The sequence below is a fragment of the Pistacia vera genome, unplaced genomic scaffold (assembly GCF_008641045.1).
Source record: "Pistacia vera cultivar Batoury unplaced genomic scaffold, PisVer_v2 Contig40, whole genome shotgun sequence".
NCBI classification, from domain to species: Eukaryota; Viridiplantae; Streptophyta; class Magnoliopsida; order Sapindales; family Anacardiaceae; genus Pistacia; species Pistacia vera.
The window spans coordinates 2,117,165-2,135,855 of record NW_022196224.1 but is presented as its reverse complement, the minus strand read 5'-3'; the positions used below and the strand labels follow the sequence as shown (position 1 = coordinate 2,135,855).

Sequence of the window (18,691 nt, the reverse complement as noted above, 5' to 3'; positions counted from 1 at the left end):
CCCCTTAATGTATGTCAACTCTTCATTTTTTTTTTTTTTTTTACTTATATTTTTGGTATGACAAGTAATTTGCTTTAATTTTTTGATACTAGTAGGGATGCATTGGTGCATTTTCTGGCATGATTTATTCCCCTTTGGATTTAATACAAGTTACTGTTGTTGGATGGTCTACCATCTGTTGCCATCAAAGATAAATGAATTAATTTAACTACCATTTCGATTATTAGATGGTGTTGAGAATCAAGCTGGCAAAGTGAGGTGGCAACATTCAGTTAGAAGTTTGTTATTATAAATAAGAGTTAGTTATAAGAGTTAGTTAGCAGTTAGTTTTGTAACAGAATGCATGTATATATATCCTTGTATCAAAACTGATTATGATACGAAAATATAGAAACACATTTTACGTGTCTCTCTTCTTCATTTCTTTCAGATCAGTTTTCTCTCTTCCTTTTAACAGATGGCATTAGTAATGTCATTCATTTGCTGCCTCCACCTGTTAAAATAGACTTGAGTAACTAAGTTGAACTAGTTTTTTTGTTTTTTTAATGATTATGTTCAGAAAGTCATCGGTTTTGCAAAATAACATTGCTAGAATCAGATATGTTACATAGATATTCAATTAAAAACCATCAAACATCCCATCACCATTTCGGATCATTGCTAAGGTTTCCTTCTTCTCCAACATCACACGGACAAGTGTCACGGTTCCAGGTCCAGCAGCAAGAAACAGAGCTGTCTGTCCATATTTATTCTTTAAAGCTAAATCCTTCTTTGTCATACGTTTTAGAAGTTGCATCACAAAATCAGTAAGAAAAAGCCGAAGTAATTCCATAACTTCGTTTTTGAAAATAAAATGCATTTGCTAGAAATTTGATTAAAAAATGGGATAGATTAAATTAAAATGCATCAAGAGGTTATAGCAATTGTATTAGACAGAAATTTACAATACATAAACAAGCTGGATTCTCCCGTAAACTATAGGCATGTACTTATACATAAAAGAATAAAGCAATTTACTTTTCTACACGGGGTCAGATTCAGTAGTTTGAGATAGCTTAACAACAGCACAAAAGAAGAAACCAATAGAGAAGATATATTCTGCAATTGAATGGTTCACAGTATATATTGATTATCTTTAGTTGTGATTCTCAGCTCAGAAGGATAGCTTGAAATCTGAATATGAATGCAAACAATTCTTTGCTGATCTTCAGAGTGAAGCAAATAAGCATGGATGTTGCTGAGATAAAAGTATTGAAAGTCAGTGCTCAAGCAGAAAACTGAAAAATGAGTAAGACATATATTGATTACTGAACTTTGGTATGCAGGCACTCAAAAGTTAAAGACTTAAACTCGTAATAGATCTTTTTCAGAATTGACAAATATATCCATAAATAGCTAATTGGTTTACATACTTGTGGAAGTTTGATACAAACTGAGCTCAGGTTTGTGTAAAATGAAGCTTCAATACGCCCACTTTTGTTGAGTCTTACAGTATATTTAAAAATGGTGACGGTAGTTTTTGACCAAAATGAGTCAAAATTTTGTGTGTCTGTAAGTAATGAAAACTCAGGGTCGAAAAGTTAAATTTGCCCAATTTATATTTTATAATATATGGATTACACTTTGTCAAAATATAAGCATAGGAGCAGTATCTAACATTCATCATTACATTTCAGGGTCATGCATAACATGGTACTTATTTGATTATATGACCTTTCTTCCAGCTTGTTAAACTTTCATGCACCCCGACTGTGGATGACATTTTGGAGAAATATCGTCATTATAGGATGGAAGTAACTGTTGTTGGTAGATATTTTCTAGCCTTTTGTATCTCCTTTATTATTTTTGGCTAGAAAGCTTAGAAACTTGATAACTTCTGTTGCATGTCTTCAGAAACAAGTTGATAAGCTTAAGCATGATTATACCATAACACCATCCTTTCATGAGGCTTCTACAGACCCCAATTGGGTTGCTGCAATGAAAACAGAAATAGCAGCTTTGGAGGCCCCAAACCTGGACTATAGTACCACTTCCACCTGGCAAACATCCCATCGGCTGTAAATGGGTTTCAAAGTCAAGTATAACCTTGATGGTAGCCTAGAGAGGTTAAAGCCCGGCTTGTAGCTAAAGGATACAACCAACAAGCTGGAATTGATTACACCGAACCTTTCCCCATAGCCAAAATGGTTACTGTCAGATCAGTTTTGGCCTTGGCCTCCATTCATGCTTGCCTCTCTTTCAAATGGATGTCTCAATGCTTTTTTACAGGGTGATCCTCTGAAGAAGTTTTCATGTCCATGCCTCCAGGATTTGGTAATCAGGGGAGACTAACATGGTTTGCAATTACTCAAATCCTATATGGATTAAAGCAGGCCAGCCGACAATGGAACCTCAAACTCCACGAATGCATTAATCACAATGGCTATTCACAAAGCAAACATGATTACTCCTTATTCACTAAAAGGAGGGCAGCAACATTGTCATTCTACTGGTATATGTAGATGACATTCTAATCCCGGCAACAGCATGGAGATTGATCAGTTGAAAATCCTTCAACACAATTTCAAGATAAAAGACCTTGGTCACCTCGTAATTTTTCTGGGTATAGAAGTGGCCATCCCCTGAAGCATTGCATTAAATCAAAGGAAATACGCACTTGAACTCATTTCAGAAGCTGGATTATCTGGTGCAAACCGGCGGATACCCCCTTGAGCAGAATCTAAAACTCACCCAATTAGTTTGATCAGAAATTTAATCCAGAAACTAAGACGCATTATTAGAGATCCTAGTATCTTCAGAAGATGATTGGCAGGTTGCTATATCTAACTGTAACCAGGCCAGATATTGCGTTTGCTGTCCAGACGTTAAGCCACATATGCAATCTCCTAAGAGATCACATTTGGAAGCTGCTTTAGAGTGATCGTTATAAAGAAAGAGCCAGCTCTTGGATTGTTTATGTCTTCAAAAGGTCCAAAGGAGTTGGTAGCATTCTGTGATTCAGATGTGCCTCTTGTGCCGGACAGGAAATCGTCTCAGGATATTGTGTTAAGCTGAGACTCTCTTTATCGGAAAACACGAAACAAAATACAATAGCTAGGTCTCTGCAGAAGCTGAATACAGCAATGGCTACAGCAGTTGCAGATTGACGTGGCTGATTGGGTTACTAGAGAACTTAACGTAAAAGATATAACTCCAGCTTTGTTACACTGTGAACATAGGCTGCTTTGCAGATTGCAGCAAATCCTATGTTTCATGAAAGAACAAACATATCGTATAGATTGCCATTTCATAAGAGAAAGATTCAGAGTGGAATGGTGAATACAAAGTTTGTCCCGACTGAGAACATTGGCAGATGTCATGACCAAGGGATTGGCAGAGTTCAACATGAAAAATTCATATCTAAGCTCAGTCTGAAGACCATACTAAGATACCCTTGAGGGGGATGTATTCTGCTAGCTTGCATAATCAATGGGATAGGTGTAATGCTATAGTGCTTTCATGGCTCATGAACTCAGTAACAAAGGAACTCTTAAATGGAATTGTCTATGCTACAAGTGCGCATCTAGTTTGGAGGGATTTACAAGAAAGATTTGATAAAATTAATGGATCCAGAATCTTTCAAATACATAGGGAAATAGTCACTTTGGTACAAGGGACTCATTCAATTTCCACATATTTCTCCAAACTGAAATTGCTATGGGATGAATATTCATCCATAATTCAGCTTCCAACTTGTGAGTGTTCCATGTCAAAAACATATGTTGATCACATGCAGAATCAGAAACTCCTTCAGTTTTTAATGGGATTAAATGAAACCTACTTGCATGCTAGAAGTCAAATATTAATGATGAACCCATTACCATCTGTAAATCAAGCATATTCCATGCTTGTTACTAAGGAAAGCCAAAGGAACCTTATCAATACTGCTCCAACTGAGTCAGCTTCACTAGAACCAACTGTCCTTTATTCATCTTCAAATACTAGTCAACACTCATCAAAGACAAAGAAAAATTGGAGCATTATTTGTGAACACTGCAATGTGAGAGGACATAAGAAAGACAATTGCTATAGATTGATTGGTTATCCTGCCGATTTCAAGTTTACAAAGAAGAAATTTTCTAATCAATCTTCTGCCAGCAATGTTACTTCTGTCACACAGCCAGACATTACTCCATCTTCCACTGAAAGTCCAACTGCTCCAGTTTTCTCTAAAGAACAATATGCAGAGATACTGAAGTTGCTTCAAAGGGAACCCTCTATGATAGCATCAACCGATGCCACTGTCAACATGGCAGGTATCCATTCTTATTTTTCATCACTGCATCATGAAAACTATTGGATTCTTGATACAGGTGCTAGTCACCACATGACAGCATCCCTGGATAAACTCACAGATCTAATGGAGTCCACTTCTCCATCTTCAGTCAGACTTCCTAATGGACATCAATCATCAGTTTCTCATATTGGTTCATATATGATTGGCCTTAATCAAAAGTTAACCAATGTGTTATTTGTACCTGATTTCAAATTCAATCTGATCTCTATAGCAAAACTCACCAGGGACTTGAAGTGTTTTGTGTCTTTCTATCCTGATTTCTGTATATTCCAGGACCTCTCAAGTGGCAGAGTGCTGGGGATTGGTAAAGAAGCAGATGGCCTTTATTTCTTCATGCCCTGTTCTGTTCCAACAAATCATCATCATGCTATGCAGAAACCATTGGGAACTTCTTGTTTAGTGTCTGTAAGTCTTTGGCATAAACGACTTGGACACATACCTCATGTCAAACTGAAACAATTTTCTGAAATAAAGACTGCTGTTTCTGATGAAAATATGAATTGTGATATTTGTCCACTTGCAAAGCATGTTAGACAGCCATTTCCACTCAGCACCAGTAGATCAACTTCTTGCTTTAATCTGTTACATGTGGATGTTTGGGGCCCTTACCACACCCCCACACATGATCAACATAAGTTTTTTCTAACTATTGTTGATGACCATTCTCGCATTACTTGGATTTATCTTATGAAAAGCAAACATGAAGTGATCATTCACATCAAGAACTTTATCACTCTTATCAAAACTCAGTTCTCAGCTTGTGTTAAACACATCCGAACTGATAATGGTCTTGAATTCCTCAATTCTCATTGTGCTACTCTCTTCACTTCTCTTGGCATCATACATCAAAGAACCTGTATCCACACTCCACAGCAAAATGGAGTAGTGGAAAGGAAGCACAGACAACTACTTACAGTAGCAAGAGCTTTGAGGTTTCAAGCATCCATTCCCATTCAATACTGGGGAGATTGTGTCCTTACTGCATGCTATCTGATCAACAGATTCCCTACTGAAATTCTTCATGGCAAATCACCTTATGAAGTATTGAATGGTTCCCCTCCAAATATTGCCCATCTCAGGGTGTTTGGTTGTCTTGCCTATGCATCTAATGTAACTTCTAAAGATAAATTTGGGTTCAAAGCTGTGCCTGCAATATTCATGGGGTATTCTTCTGTCCAGAAAGGTTACAAATTACTCAATCTGGAAACCCTTAACTTCTTTGTCAATAGGGATGTTAAATTCATTGAGACTTTCTTTCCATTCCAACATCATAATGCTACACATGTTCCTATATTTCCAGATGATCCATTCATATATACCTCACCTGACATTTCACCTCAGTCTCTTTTTCCACCTTCTGCCATAACAGATCACTCATCTTCTTCACCTTCACCTACTCCAAATGCTCCTCCCTCAGTTCCTCCTTCTAATAATATTAGAAGATCTCAACGAATTCATAGGCCACCTATTTGGCTTCAAGATTATGTTACTCCTTCTGCAAATTATTCCATTTCCCAATATGTTTGCTATTCACATCTCTCACCTTCTTATCAATGTTTCCTGTCCTCCATTTCTCAAATACCAGAACCAACATCCTTTCATGAGGCTTCTACAGACCCCAATTGGGTTGCTGCAATGAAAAAAGAAATAGCAGCTTTGGAGGCCAACCAAACCTGGACTATAGTACCACTTCCACCTGGCAAACATCCCATCGGCTGTAAATGGGTTTACAAAGTCAAGTATAACTCTGATGGTAGCCTAGAGAGGTATAAAGCCCGGCTTGTAGCTAAAGGATACAACCAACAAGCTGGAATTGATTACACCGAAACCTTTTCCCCAGTAGCCAAAATGGTTACTGTCAGATCAGTTTTGGCCTTGGCCTCCATTCATGCTTGGCCTCTCTTTCAAATGGATGTCTTCAATGCTTTTTTACAGGGTGATCTCTCTGAAGAAGTTTTCATGTCCATGCCTCCAGGATTTGGTAATCAGGGGGAGACTAACATGGTTTGCAGATTACTCAAATCCTTATATGGATTAAAGCAGGCCAGCCGACAATGGAACCTCAAACTCACGAATGCATTAATCACAAATGGCTATTCACAAAGCAAACATGATTACTCCTTATTCACTAAAAGAGAGGGCAGCAACATTGTCATTCTACTTGTATATGTAGATGACATTCTACTCACCGGCAACAGCATGGAAATGATTGATCAGTTGAAAAGAATCCTTCAACACAATTTCAAGATAAAAGACCTTGGTCACCTCAGATATTTTCTGGGTATAGAAGTGGCCAGATCCCCTGAAGGCATTGCATTAAATCAAAGGAAATACGCACTTGAACTCATTTCAGAAGCTGGATTATCTGGTGCAAAACCTGCGGATACTCCCCTTGAGCAGAATCTAAAACTCACCACATATGAGTTTGATCAGAAATTTAATCCAGAAGCTAGAGACGCATTATTAGAAGATCCTAGTATCTTCAGAAGAATGATTGGCAGGTTGCTATATCTAACTGTAACCAGGCCAGATATTGCGTTTGCTGTCCAGACGTTAAGCCAGCATATGCAATCTCCTAAAGAGTCACATTTGGAAGCTGCTTTAAGAGTGATCAGATATATAAAGAAAGAGCCAGCTCTTGGATTGTTTATGTCTTCAAAAGGTCCAAAGGAGTTGGTAGCATTCTGTGATTCAGATTGGGCCTCTTGTGCCGTTAGCAGGAAATCAGTCTCAGGATATTGTGTTAAGCTGGGAGACTCTCTTTTATCGTGGAAAACCAAGAAACAAAATACAATAGCTAGGTCATCTGCAGAAGCTGAATACAGAAGCATGGCTACAGCAGTTGCAGAATTGACGTGGCTGATTGGGTTACTAGAAGAACTTAACGTAAAAGATATAACTCCAGCTTTGTTACACTGTGACAATAAGGCTGCTTTGCAGATTGCAGCAAATCCTATGTTTCATGAAAGAACGAAACATATCGATATAGATTGCCATTTCATAAGAGAGAAGATTCAGAGTGGAATGGTGAATACAAAGTTTGTCCCGACTGGAGAACAATTGGCAGATGTCATGACCAAGGGATTGGGCAGAGTTCAACATGAAAAATTCATATCTAAGCTCAGTCTGAAGAACATACATAAGATACCAGCTTGAGGGGGAGTGTTGAGAATCAAGCTGGCAAAGTGAGGTGGCAACATTCAGTTAGAAGTTTGTTATTATAAATAAGAGTTAGTTATAAGAGTTAGTTAGCAGTTAGTTTTGTAACAGAATGCATGTATATATATCCTTGTATCAAAACTGATTATGATACGAAAATATAGAAACACATTTTACGTGTTTCTCTTCTTCATTTCTTTCAGATCAGTTTTCTCTCTTCCTTTTAACAGATGGCATTAGTAATGTCATTCATTTGCTGCCTCCACCTGTTAAAATAGACTTGAGTAACTAAGTTGAACTAGTTTTTTTGTTTTTTTAATGATTATGTTCAGAAAGTCATCGGTTTTGCAAAATACCATTGCTAGAATCAGGTATGTTACATACATATTCAATTAAAAACCATCAAACATCCCATCACCATTTCGGATCATTGCTAAGGTTTCCTTCTTCTCCAACATCACACGGACAAGTGTCACGGTTCCAGGTCCAGCAGCAAGAAACAGAGCTGTCTGTCCATATTTATTCTTTAAAGCTAAATCCTTCTTTGTCATACGTTTTAGAAGTTGCATCACAAAATCAGTAAGAAAAAGCCGAAGTAATTCCATAACTTCGTTTTTGAAAATAAAATGCATTTGCTAGAAATTTGATTAAAAAATGGGATAGATTAAATTAAAATGCATCAAGAGGTTATAGCAATTGTATTAGACAGAAATTTACAATACATAAACAAGCTGGATTCTCCCGTAAACTATAGGCATGTACTTATACATAAAAGAATAAAGCAATTTACTTTTCTACACGGGGTCAGATTCAGTAGTTTGAGATAGCTTAACAACAGCACAAAAGAAGAAACCAATAGAGAAGATATATTCTGCAATTGAATGGTTCACAGTATATATTGATTATCTTTAGTTGTGATTCTCAGCTCAGAAGGATAGCTTGAAATCTGAATATGAATGCAAACAATTCTTTGCTGATCTTCAGAGTGAAGCAAATAAGCATGGATGTTGCTGAGATAAAAGTATTGAAAGTCAGTGCTCAAGCAGAAAACTGAAAAATGAGTAAGACATATATTGATTACTGAACTTTGGTATGCAGGCACTCAAAAGTTAAAGACTTAAACTCGTAATAGATCTTTTTCAGAATTGACAAATATATCCATAAATAGCTAATTGGTTTACATACTTGTGGAAGTTTGATACAAACTGAGCTCAGGTTTGTGTAAAATGAAGCTTCAATACGCCCACTTTTGTTGAGTCTTACAGTATATTTAAAAATGGTGACGGTAGTTTTTGACCAAAATGAGTCAAAATTTTGTGTGTCTGTAAGTAATGAAAACTCAGGGTCGAAAAGTTAAATTTGCCCAATTTATATTTTATAATATATGGATTACACTTTGTCAAAATATAAGCATAGGAGCAGTATCTAACATTCATCATTACATTTCAGGGTCATGCATAACATGGTACTTATTTGATTATATGACCTTTCTTCCAGCTTGTTAAACTTTCATGCACCCCGACTGTGGATGACATTTTGGAGAAATATCGTCATTATAGGATGGAAGTAACTGTTGTTGGTAGATATTTTCTAGCCTTTTGTATCTCCTTTATTATTTTTGGCTAGAAAGCTTAGAAACTTGATAACTTCTGTTGCATGTCTTCAGAAACAAGTTGATAAGCTTAAGCATGATTATATCTTTCTGCTNGTCTTATAGTGCCAAACTAGATATTTAGAGAATGTTAGAAAGCATTTTCAAATATTGAAAATATCAAAATCTGAATTATTTTCATTTTCAAATTCATTTTTTGAATGTGACACCAAGTTGCAAGTAAAATATGTGAATCGCAAGGTGTGTATAAATTTTATAAAGTATTTTGTATATTCAAGATAAAGATTCTCTTTCTTCACCCATAATTTATTAGCAAATCCTATTTTATATTAATATAATCTTGTTTTGGATCTTCGTATCGTATTATAAACAAATGCAACTTGGATATAAATATCCAAAAGAATCCCTTCTTTTAGAAACAAATAAAAAAGAAAAATCATAGACATGGGAGATTGAACTCCACAAACTAGTTATTATTTACAAAGTATGAAGAAGCCATAACCAGGATAAGTTTCCAGTTTCTATTATTAGACATAAATGGTCAAAACTTCTTATTTGAGAGGATTACATAAGAAAAAAGAAAAAAGAAAAAAACTAATTCATAAGGATAATATTGTTTGTTTCTAATGCATAATAAACTACAGTATAAACAAAATGATTAATTCTTAAGAAATAACAATAGTAGTAGCAGTATAAGCTAAGATGTTCATATTGGCTAAAGAAACGCCATCAATAATTTCGCAATACATCTTTCATACGCAATGGAGATTGAAACAATTTAGAGTAATACGAAAGCAAAAACAGTAAACACAAACAAGTAGAGACAGAATAATACACATGATTTACCCTAGTTCACTCAATTAATAGGCTACATCCAACAGAGTCAATATTATTGAAATACTATCTCATCTCTCTCTTTACAATGAGTGTGGTTTACCCTATAATTTGCTATCACATTTATACAGAGAAAAAAATAAGTTCATGTATTGGGTTTATGACTTAGAGAAATCCTTCAACTAGACCCCTGAATGCTTCTATGTAATAGGACCCCGAATGAATCTGTGAGACCGTTATTGTTGAAGTGGTCAACAACTCCAATAGAGATGCAAAAGCAATTTTGCAGGCATTTATAGGAAGATGTTGTGGAAGACATCAGCAGGAATTTGTTAATGTAGAGCTTCTGCTTCAAGGAAGAACTTCTGCAGTTTGTAAGCTCCATTAATTTTATCAACTCCTGCAAAGATCAAATTGAGCAAATAGTATGCGGTTTATATAAACACGAAAATTCTTGAATTGAGTTAAAATAGCAAGAAAAATTGTAAAGCTCAAAAGGATCTGTATCTGATTTCAGAGATTCTTGTTGACTAATGCTGCACATTCTAAGTCATATCCTGAAATTATCTTTGCAATAAGTCGGGAAATTTTCATGTGAGTTAAGTTTATCATTGCGGATCTTTTAGAAAAAGAAAGAGCATAGTTTGAAGAACGAATTTTCAACTACATATGTGGCATATGATTGTTTTGAAGTCAGATGATGGACTTACCAGAAATGAAGATTATATCATATTTTGGGAAAGGGATCTTCCTTCACAGCTTATAGTTTGTTCTGAAATTGGCTCTATGGCCATAAATTAGTAACCTGCAGACAAAATGAAATACCACAACAAAGTTAATCAGAAACAAAATCATATAAATGTTTGAAATGTACTTGTTCTCAGCCAAATACGTAAGTTTATATGATAAGTTATCTGTAGAATCTACTCGAAATCTGGAAAACAAATCTGCATAACTGATACTTGGGTACAAATTGTATTATTAACTATTAAGTAAATAAATGAACAATACAAGAACAAACTAGTCAACCTCCTCATGCCTGGGAAATATATACAGCTTGAGTGGAACTAAATCATAACTGAAGTTAAGCAAAATCGTGTTGCGAAGTATTTCCATCGTTTATATAGGTTCAGTCAGATAATCCAGCTTTTCTAGATATGTTCATCAGTTTTGTAAATCTCATGACAATGTTATAGCTGATGGGAAAGAAGAGAATTCTCATCATTGTCATCTAAATCAGTGCTCTCCTCTCCTCCATGCTTGATGTTGATTCTGCTTTCTTTCTTATTATTCATTATTTTCAGTTCTGAAACATGAAGTTGAGTTGATGGAGAATAATCTGCTTCCAAGTGTGGCATTTCTGATTCTATTAAGGCATCCGTCTGTGCGCGCTCACGGTCTCCAGGGTATGCGCAATAAAGAAAGGAGTAAATGAAGCAACAAATTGTCATTGGAATGCCAACTGCTGTGTAGAGTGCCTTGGCAAGTGATGCAGCATTCTCCCTGTCTGTTTCAATCTCTACTGAATCTGATGCTCCCTCGGGAATTGGTTTATAACCATAAACATGCTGAGCCAAAATCCCAACTACGAAGGGAACAAAATTTGATAGTATCTCTCAGGAACTATCTCTGCAAATATTGGACTGTTTGCAACATTAGGATATTATTGAATTCCAGTTAGAGATTTGTAAAACGTAGTCCTAGAACACTAGGAACAACAAAGTGGATTAAGAATACGTACATGTTTGTCGCAGGACCATTCCAGTATATGAAAAATCCCATGATGAAGAAAACCAGACCATGCACGAATGCTGAGGATGGATCGTCCGGCAAAGCCAAAAGCAAAATTGCTGCTATAGGAATGGCTGAGCCGGAACTAATCTGCGACAAAACTATCCTCTCGGAATTAGGAAATCGTTTCGCAAGAATATCCCCTATCTTTCCTCCAAACAGACCCCCAAGAGAACAACCAATTACAAATAAGGTCATAATGAATGCAATTAATTTGTGGGAGAAACCAATGAGTTCTAACCGCATAGCGGCAAATGATAAAGCTGAGCCTGGAATTGTTCCAGAGATACCTTGAGCCACAATTATTTGGAAAGATGGGATTTTAATAACCATCTTTGCCTCTTTGATTAGGTCCTTCATGTCTTACATTAGCTTCATTGTTAATAAGCTAAGTCAGTATTTGCAAACTCCAACTGAGATTCAATGGCAGGCTTGCAAGAGAGTGCTTCAATACCTTAATGGCACTCAAGATCATGGACTTCAGTTTAGACCAGCAGTGTCAATGTGTTTTGAATACTATGCTGATGCAGATTGGGGCAGTAATCTTGATGATAGGAGGTCAACTAGTGGCTTTTGTGTATTCTTGGGTCTCAATCTGATTTAGTGGAGTTCTCGGAAGCAAAAAGTTGTGGCTTTGTCTTCTACAGAGGCTGAATATAGAACATTAGCTCATACAACAGCTGAAGTAGCCTGGTTAAAGAGTATTTTCTTTGAATTGGGTATTAACTTCCCTTAAGCACCTGTCATTTGGTGTGATAACCTTAGTGCAGGAGCCTTGGCTGCCAACCTTGTTTTTCATGCTCGAACCAAGCACATTGAGATTGATGCTCACTATATAAGAGATCAAGTCTTGGTTAAGCAACTTTTGGTTCAATATGTACCTACAAAACTGCAGATAGCAGATGTCTTGACCAAAGCACTTTCAACTGCTCAATCTCAAGAGTTAAAGGAGAAACTTAATGTTATTCCTGTCTTCTGTCCCAACTAGTTGCTTCCTGGCTTGTGTTTGTACTACTCCAGTATCTTTAAATTGCATTGATTTTTGTTTGTGTTACTGCAGTATCTTAAACTGCATTGTTTTCTCTCTGAAATGGCCTAGCTATGTGAACACTTCTACTGGCTGAAAACTTCTGCTGTTGAATTGCATCTGCAGTATCTCAAACTGCATTGATTCCTCTCTGAAATAGTCCAGCTATGAGAACACTTTTGCTGGCTGAAAACTGCATTAATTTTTCTCTGAAATGGTCCAGCTATGAGAACACTTCTACTGGCTGCAAATTTTTGCTTCTACTGGCTGAAAATTTTTGCTATTGAATTGGTTAAAATGCATTGATTTCTCTCTAAAATGGCCTAGCTATGTGAACACTTCTGTTGGCTGAAAACTTCCGCTGATTGAATTGCATTTGTAGTTTCTACAACCTGCATTAATTTTTCTCTGAAATGGTTTAGCTATGAGAACACTTCTGCTGAGATGATTATTCAGTTGTGCAAAGCTGCATTTTTTGTAATCATTCAGTTCTGCATTTGGTTAAACTCATTGGTTATGGTTTGCTGGTTTGTTGACGCTACTTTGTTATTGGGGATATTTGTTGTAAGAATAACAAGTTAGCTAATAAGGGTGTGATCTCTGCAACGTGAAATAACTCTGGAAAGTTTAGTTTGAGTGGGCATGTGAACCAAAGAATCAGAGACCAGAATCAACTCTGGACAGTTTAGTTTGAGTGGGCGTGTGAACCAAAGAATCAGAGACTAGAATCAACCCTGGAAAGTTTACTTTGAGTGGACATATGGGCCAAAGAGTCAGAAATTAGAGTATGAAGGGCTCCTTGTATTTTGATCAAAGTGATGTCATTTTGAAGACTCAAGTAGTTTCTTTATTCTACTTGAAGCAAGAGCTATTGTTTTACTTTACCAAATTGCAGCAAAAGGAAAACTGTATATAAAGAAAAAGTTCTCTGTATTTTCGCTATTCAAATTCTATCAATAGAGAATCTTCCTTTCATATTTAAATTCCCAAATCAAATTCTCTCAATTTGTTAAGTTCACAGTTTTGAGCCCATACAACGTGATAACTTAATAACCTTGGTTAAGGGTAATTTTCGGGCCAAAAATCCACTTTTCGACGTGTTTCAAGGCTGTTTAAGTTTTCTGTTTGTTTTTTCCTTTTTTATTTAGGATTTCTATTTTTAATTAATTTAGATTTTATTTCCTTATTTATTGAGAGTCTTGTTAAGGTTGGCCGTCACCACCATTTCTAAACATATTATTCGCTAACTCGTTGTATCATTAGTGAAAGCAAGTGTCTCTTCCAGTATATTTTCTCCGTGCACCCTGAGATGTGCAGCTTCAAAAAGCTTTAACATTCCTCGAACATCTTCTACAAAAGATGCCTTAAAGTTCCCATTGTTGTTCTTGAACTTCTTGAAAATGTGTAACAACTCTTGTTTTAGCATGTACAAACACTAATAAAGCAACAAATTGATAATTTGTTCTTTATATATCTTTTGCAAGAGGAATGAGAGATAAGAATTTAAAATCTTTTAGTATTTCTTTTGTACGTTTTAAGCAGAATGATATATGATTTTATAAAAGAAGGCTAGGAATTCTTATAATACTTTTTAATTACACGCAGAGAGATCCAGAATATAGTCTGGTACACAACACTTCCAACGAGACAAAAGTAATTTATTCATGTGCATGCTTATATCAGCACAGGATCGATAAAAAGAGAGGTAATATAACCCTTGAGATAAACTTGAGCATCAGAGTAGCCATCACCGTCCTTGTATATAACATCTATCACTCTTGTAAAATTAAGAATTCGTACAAGAAGTCGCATTGGCAAGGTTGTTGGGCGGAGAAGTTCTTCGTTTACATCCTTCCAGACATCTGTAATTTGTTTTCAAAATTCATTGTATGGTTCTTCTTCGATTGCATCATACTGTTTCATGAAACACTCCACGCCTGAGGCAACATGGCCTCTCTTTTGTTCAAACTGTATGTATAAAAACACAATTGGTTACTAAAGAGGTGATCAATAAAAGCTTGCACCATTTTAAATTATATTGCAATAATACCTTGTGGGAGGCAATGTCATCCATGAGTCTGCAAATTACTGAGGCAGCCCTTAAAAGTTTAGGGTTGCTGACTAACCATTCAAAGGCTTCAATGGTTGCAACATCTCCCATTCCCACAGAAGATGTTGTGGTTAACATTTGATAGGCACCAGTAACCAATGCAACACTCATGTACTCATCCATAGTAGGTACATAATTCTCATGACACCATTTGGCTTCAATAAAGTAATTCCTTACTAGAGTCTTCATCTGAGAAAGCAAAAAACCAATTCTAAATTATTAGCATAAGTACGAATGAATACCAAGCAAGAAGTAATCCTAATGCATTCTACACTTGCTTTTTGGTTACACCAATTAACGGACTGAAATAAAACTAACCACTTCTTTCGCATAGTGAAGGCGATATAATTTTCCTTTAGAGGTCATTTCTGTTTCAATTTCATTGTAAACATTAAGAAGCGTTGCATAAATTATTTGCATGTAATTAGGCAGTTGGTCTATGGCATTGATATCCCACCTGAAAAGGGGAAAGTGCTAGTGATCCATTTCCAACCAATTTCAACAACACAACATACTCCAAAAATCAAGTAGAAATTCAGCCAAATTAAAAACATGAACTAAATCACACTTACTTGCAAATCTAGACCAAGACAAGTAGAAACACTTCAAGCCTAAAGGATTACTTCACCAACTTAAATTGATTCACTACCAAATTCCCTTGCCAAGACTCGGATAAAGAATGCACACTCAAGAACACAAAAGATCTCTCAAATGGGTAAACCAATTTCATATATTTCAAAAGCTAATTGTTACAATGAAATAGTTGCCCTTATGTAGGCAAATACAAGGATAAACAAGTAATTGAAAAATACAATAAAATGAAATTANACTGGTAACCAATGCAACACTCATGTACTCATCCATGGTGGGTACATAATTCTCATGACACCATTTGGCTTCAATAAAGTAATTCCTTACTAGAGTCTTCATCTGAGAAACCAAAAAACCAATTCTAAATTATTAGCATAAGAATGAATACCAAGCAAGAATTAATCCTACATGCATTCTACACTTGCTTTTAGGTTACACAAATTAATGGACTGAAATAAAACTCACCACTTCTTTTGCATAGTGAAGGCGATATAATTGTCCTTTAGAGGTCATTTCTGTTTCAATTTCATTGTAAACATCAAGAAGCGTTGCATAAATTATTTGCATGTAATCAGGCAGTTGGTCTATGGCACTGATATCCCACCTGAAGATGGGAAAGTGCTAGGCTATTATAACAAAATAAAAATACTATATAAATTTGGATTTGAGATGGCTAAAGTTGAGAATTTGAAGTGTAGAAATCAAACCTCTCAATTGCTGACGTAAAAAGCTCAAGTTCGTCAACTGTACCATATGCATCATAGGTGTCATCTATAATGGAAGTGATGGCAAACACTTTGGTTAAAAGCCTTCTAGCCAATTCGTATTCAGGCTCGAAATACACTCCCAATATCCAAAAGTAGCCCTCAACCACTCTGTCTCTTGCAAATGGCAGCTTGTTGGCAAAGTCTAAATCCTTCCACCACCTAAATGACAGAATTCATTTCGATGATAAATTAGTGCATGCACTGCTTAGCGAGAAATTAATCGTGATTTTATATATAACTTACTTAAAAATTCCACTCAGTTCCTTCTGGTGCAGCTTTTGTAATATATTATAATCTAACTTGGGCAAAGGTTAACAAAACTTCATCGTGCGAAGGTTCTTCTTGATAGATAGTCATGTAATGTCTAGCCTCTACTCTTGGTAAGCCCTTGCGAAGAGGTTGATTTAAGGCATGCTTAACTTGAGCTGCAAGTGGAGTGCTAAGTTCGGTTGCAATGGGCTCAAGGTGAGTGGTAGTGAAAACAAGCGCTTCATCTAGTATAGTTTCTCCGTGCACCCTCAAATGTGTAGCTTCATATAAGCTTAACACTCGTCGAATGTTTCCCACAAGAGACGCCTTGAAGTTCCCATTGCTGTCCTTGAACTTGCTGAATACATCTGCTTATTGATTCACAACCCATCACATTATTCACACCACATCTAAACGGTGTAATTAAATCTAATTAAAGAAGAAAGGAACAGGGAAAGAAAGAACATATACCACAGGAAATTCTATAACCACGTTGTCTAAGTAATCGAAATTCAAGAGAGTTGAAATATAAGTCGTCCTTGTCATCTCTGGAATCACTGTCCTGGTGAAGCTGATAGATTTGGTCTAACAGTTCATCAATCTCGGTCTCAAAATGGTAGGACACACCTAACCTCTGGATTGCATCAATCAACCCAAGTTTCTCTGCCGGCCTATTCACTTAAGCAAATAGCTTTTTTTTAATTTCTTCCGTCAGTTCTTGCAGCTTTTTCGTATCATCACTTTCCTACACATTCACAAGGAGAAAGAAAAGGTCATTAGCAAAAATTTCCACGGCATTATAGACACCATATAGGACAAACAAACTACTATGAATTAAAAAACAAAATTTAATATTATATATGGCATGGTAATTGGCATGTACGTATTTGTAAAGGGGTTTTACGAGAATTGGCTATATATGGTAGGTCCTGGTATAACTTAGTATTTAACATATACAAAAAACTTTGTAAAGAAACTGTCACAAACAAGTTCAAATTAAATTAGAAGAAATTAATAAGCAGTATTTTACAACAGAGTTACTAGCATAAGAGAGGAAATGATCCCCCCAAATGCTAGGATGAAAATTTGCTGAGCGACGATTTGTGTCTTGCTTAGCAACTTTGATTGGAGTAGGAACTGCTGAAACTTGACGAGACATTACGAATTTTTGTTTAAGAAAAAACAACAAAATAAAATTTTAGTATAAGAATGGCTTCAGGCTCATGTATTATATATAGATGGATATAGTGCAATTAGTTCTTATAGCATGTTTTCTTTTTCTAGCTCGTTTAATTCATTTTCTCTTTCTTTCTTTCTTTCTTTCTTCACTCTTCTTTACATATCCTCAAAAATCTACGTCGAAAAGGATTTAATTAGATTGTTTATTTCATTTATTTAGATTATTTAACATGAAAAAAATGTCATATGAATAAAGGAAATAAAGCCGCTATTAATGAGGTTGATTATTATGGTGCATTGGATAAAAGATAAAGTTTATGCAAGTATGAGAGAGACATATTTAAATGATATAAATAAACATATAACATCTTTAAATGCTTACCTAAAACATCTATCCATTGCCCACTGTCAATGGAGATCAAATATTTAATTAGAAACTAATCATTCGGTCATCAAATTTTTATTAAGATAGCACAACTAGAACCCCATTAAAATTCTTCGATTTCATTAAGGTAGTGTTTGGTTCAGAGAATATTTTATTACTCGGGAATATTATATTAATGGAAAGGTAAATTACCTCGAAGATTATGAAGTATAAAATATTTTTGTGTTTAGTTTGCAGGGGATTTATAATTGATAATAGTGTTTGGTTGACAGTAATTTAATATTACATAAGGGTATTTTACAAAAAATACCCTTACTAGTTCTAATGTAACGGAATCAATTATAGCTTTGTTTGGTTGAAGAGGTATAATTTTGCCCATTTGCAATTAGTTTCTATACTTGTCCCTTCAAAGTTTAAGAGTTGGGCGAATATTTTCTAAGTTTTTGCCTAAATTATGTAACAAAATATAACCATTGCAAACAATTTTCATTTTTTATTCTGGTTAATTAGTTCTTTACAAAGTAATATCGTCTTGTGGGAAATGAACAATGAGCCTTTTTTCCTAAGCCGCATGAAGAAATTTGAAACATACACATAACAAACATAGCAGCAACAATGTACACTGCAATACTGGCATTCGTCACCCTAAAC

The 18,691-nt window shown here is 35.6% G+C and overlaps 1 protein-coding gene and 1 pseudogene across 1 annotated transcript; both read right to left on the bottom strand.

The window, feature by feature from the left end:
- Positions 1 to 11,131: 11,131 nt before the first annotated feature.
- Positions 11,132 to 12,092, bottom strand: LOC116141605 (annotated as a pseudogene).
- A 2,341-nt stretch (positions 12,093 to 14,433) lies between these two features.
- On the bottom strand, positions 14,434 to 17,635 carry LOC116141520 ((-)-germacrene D synthase-like). The gene is given in 8 exon segments (XM_031427025.1): positions 14,434 to 14,727; positions 14,810 to 15,058; positions 15,926 to 16,064; positions 16,168 to 16,386; positions 16,471 to 16,529; positions 16,531 to 16,844; positions 16,948 to 17,221; positions 17,507 to 17,635. Coding segments are annotated over 8 exon segments (1,677 nt in total).
- Positions 17,636 to 18,691: the final 1,056 nt, after the last annotated feature.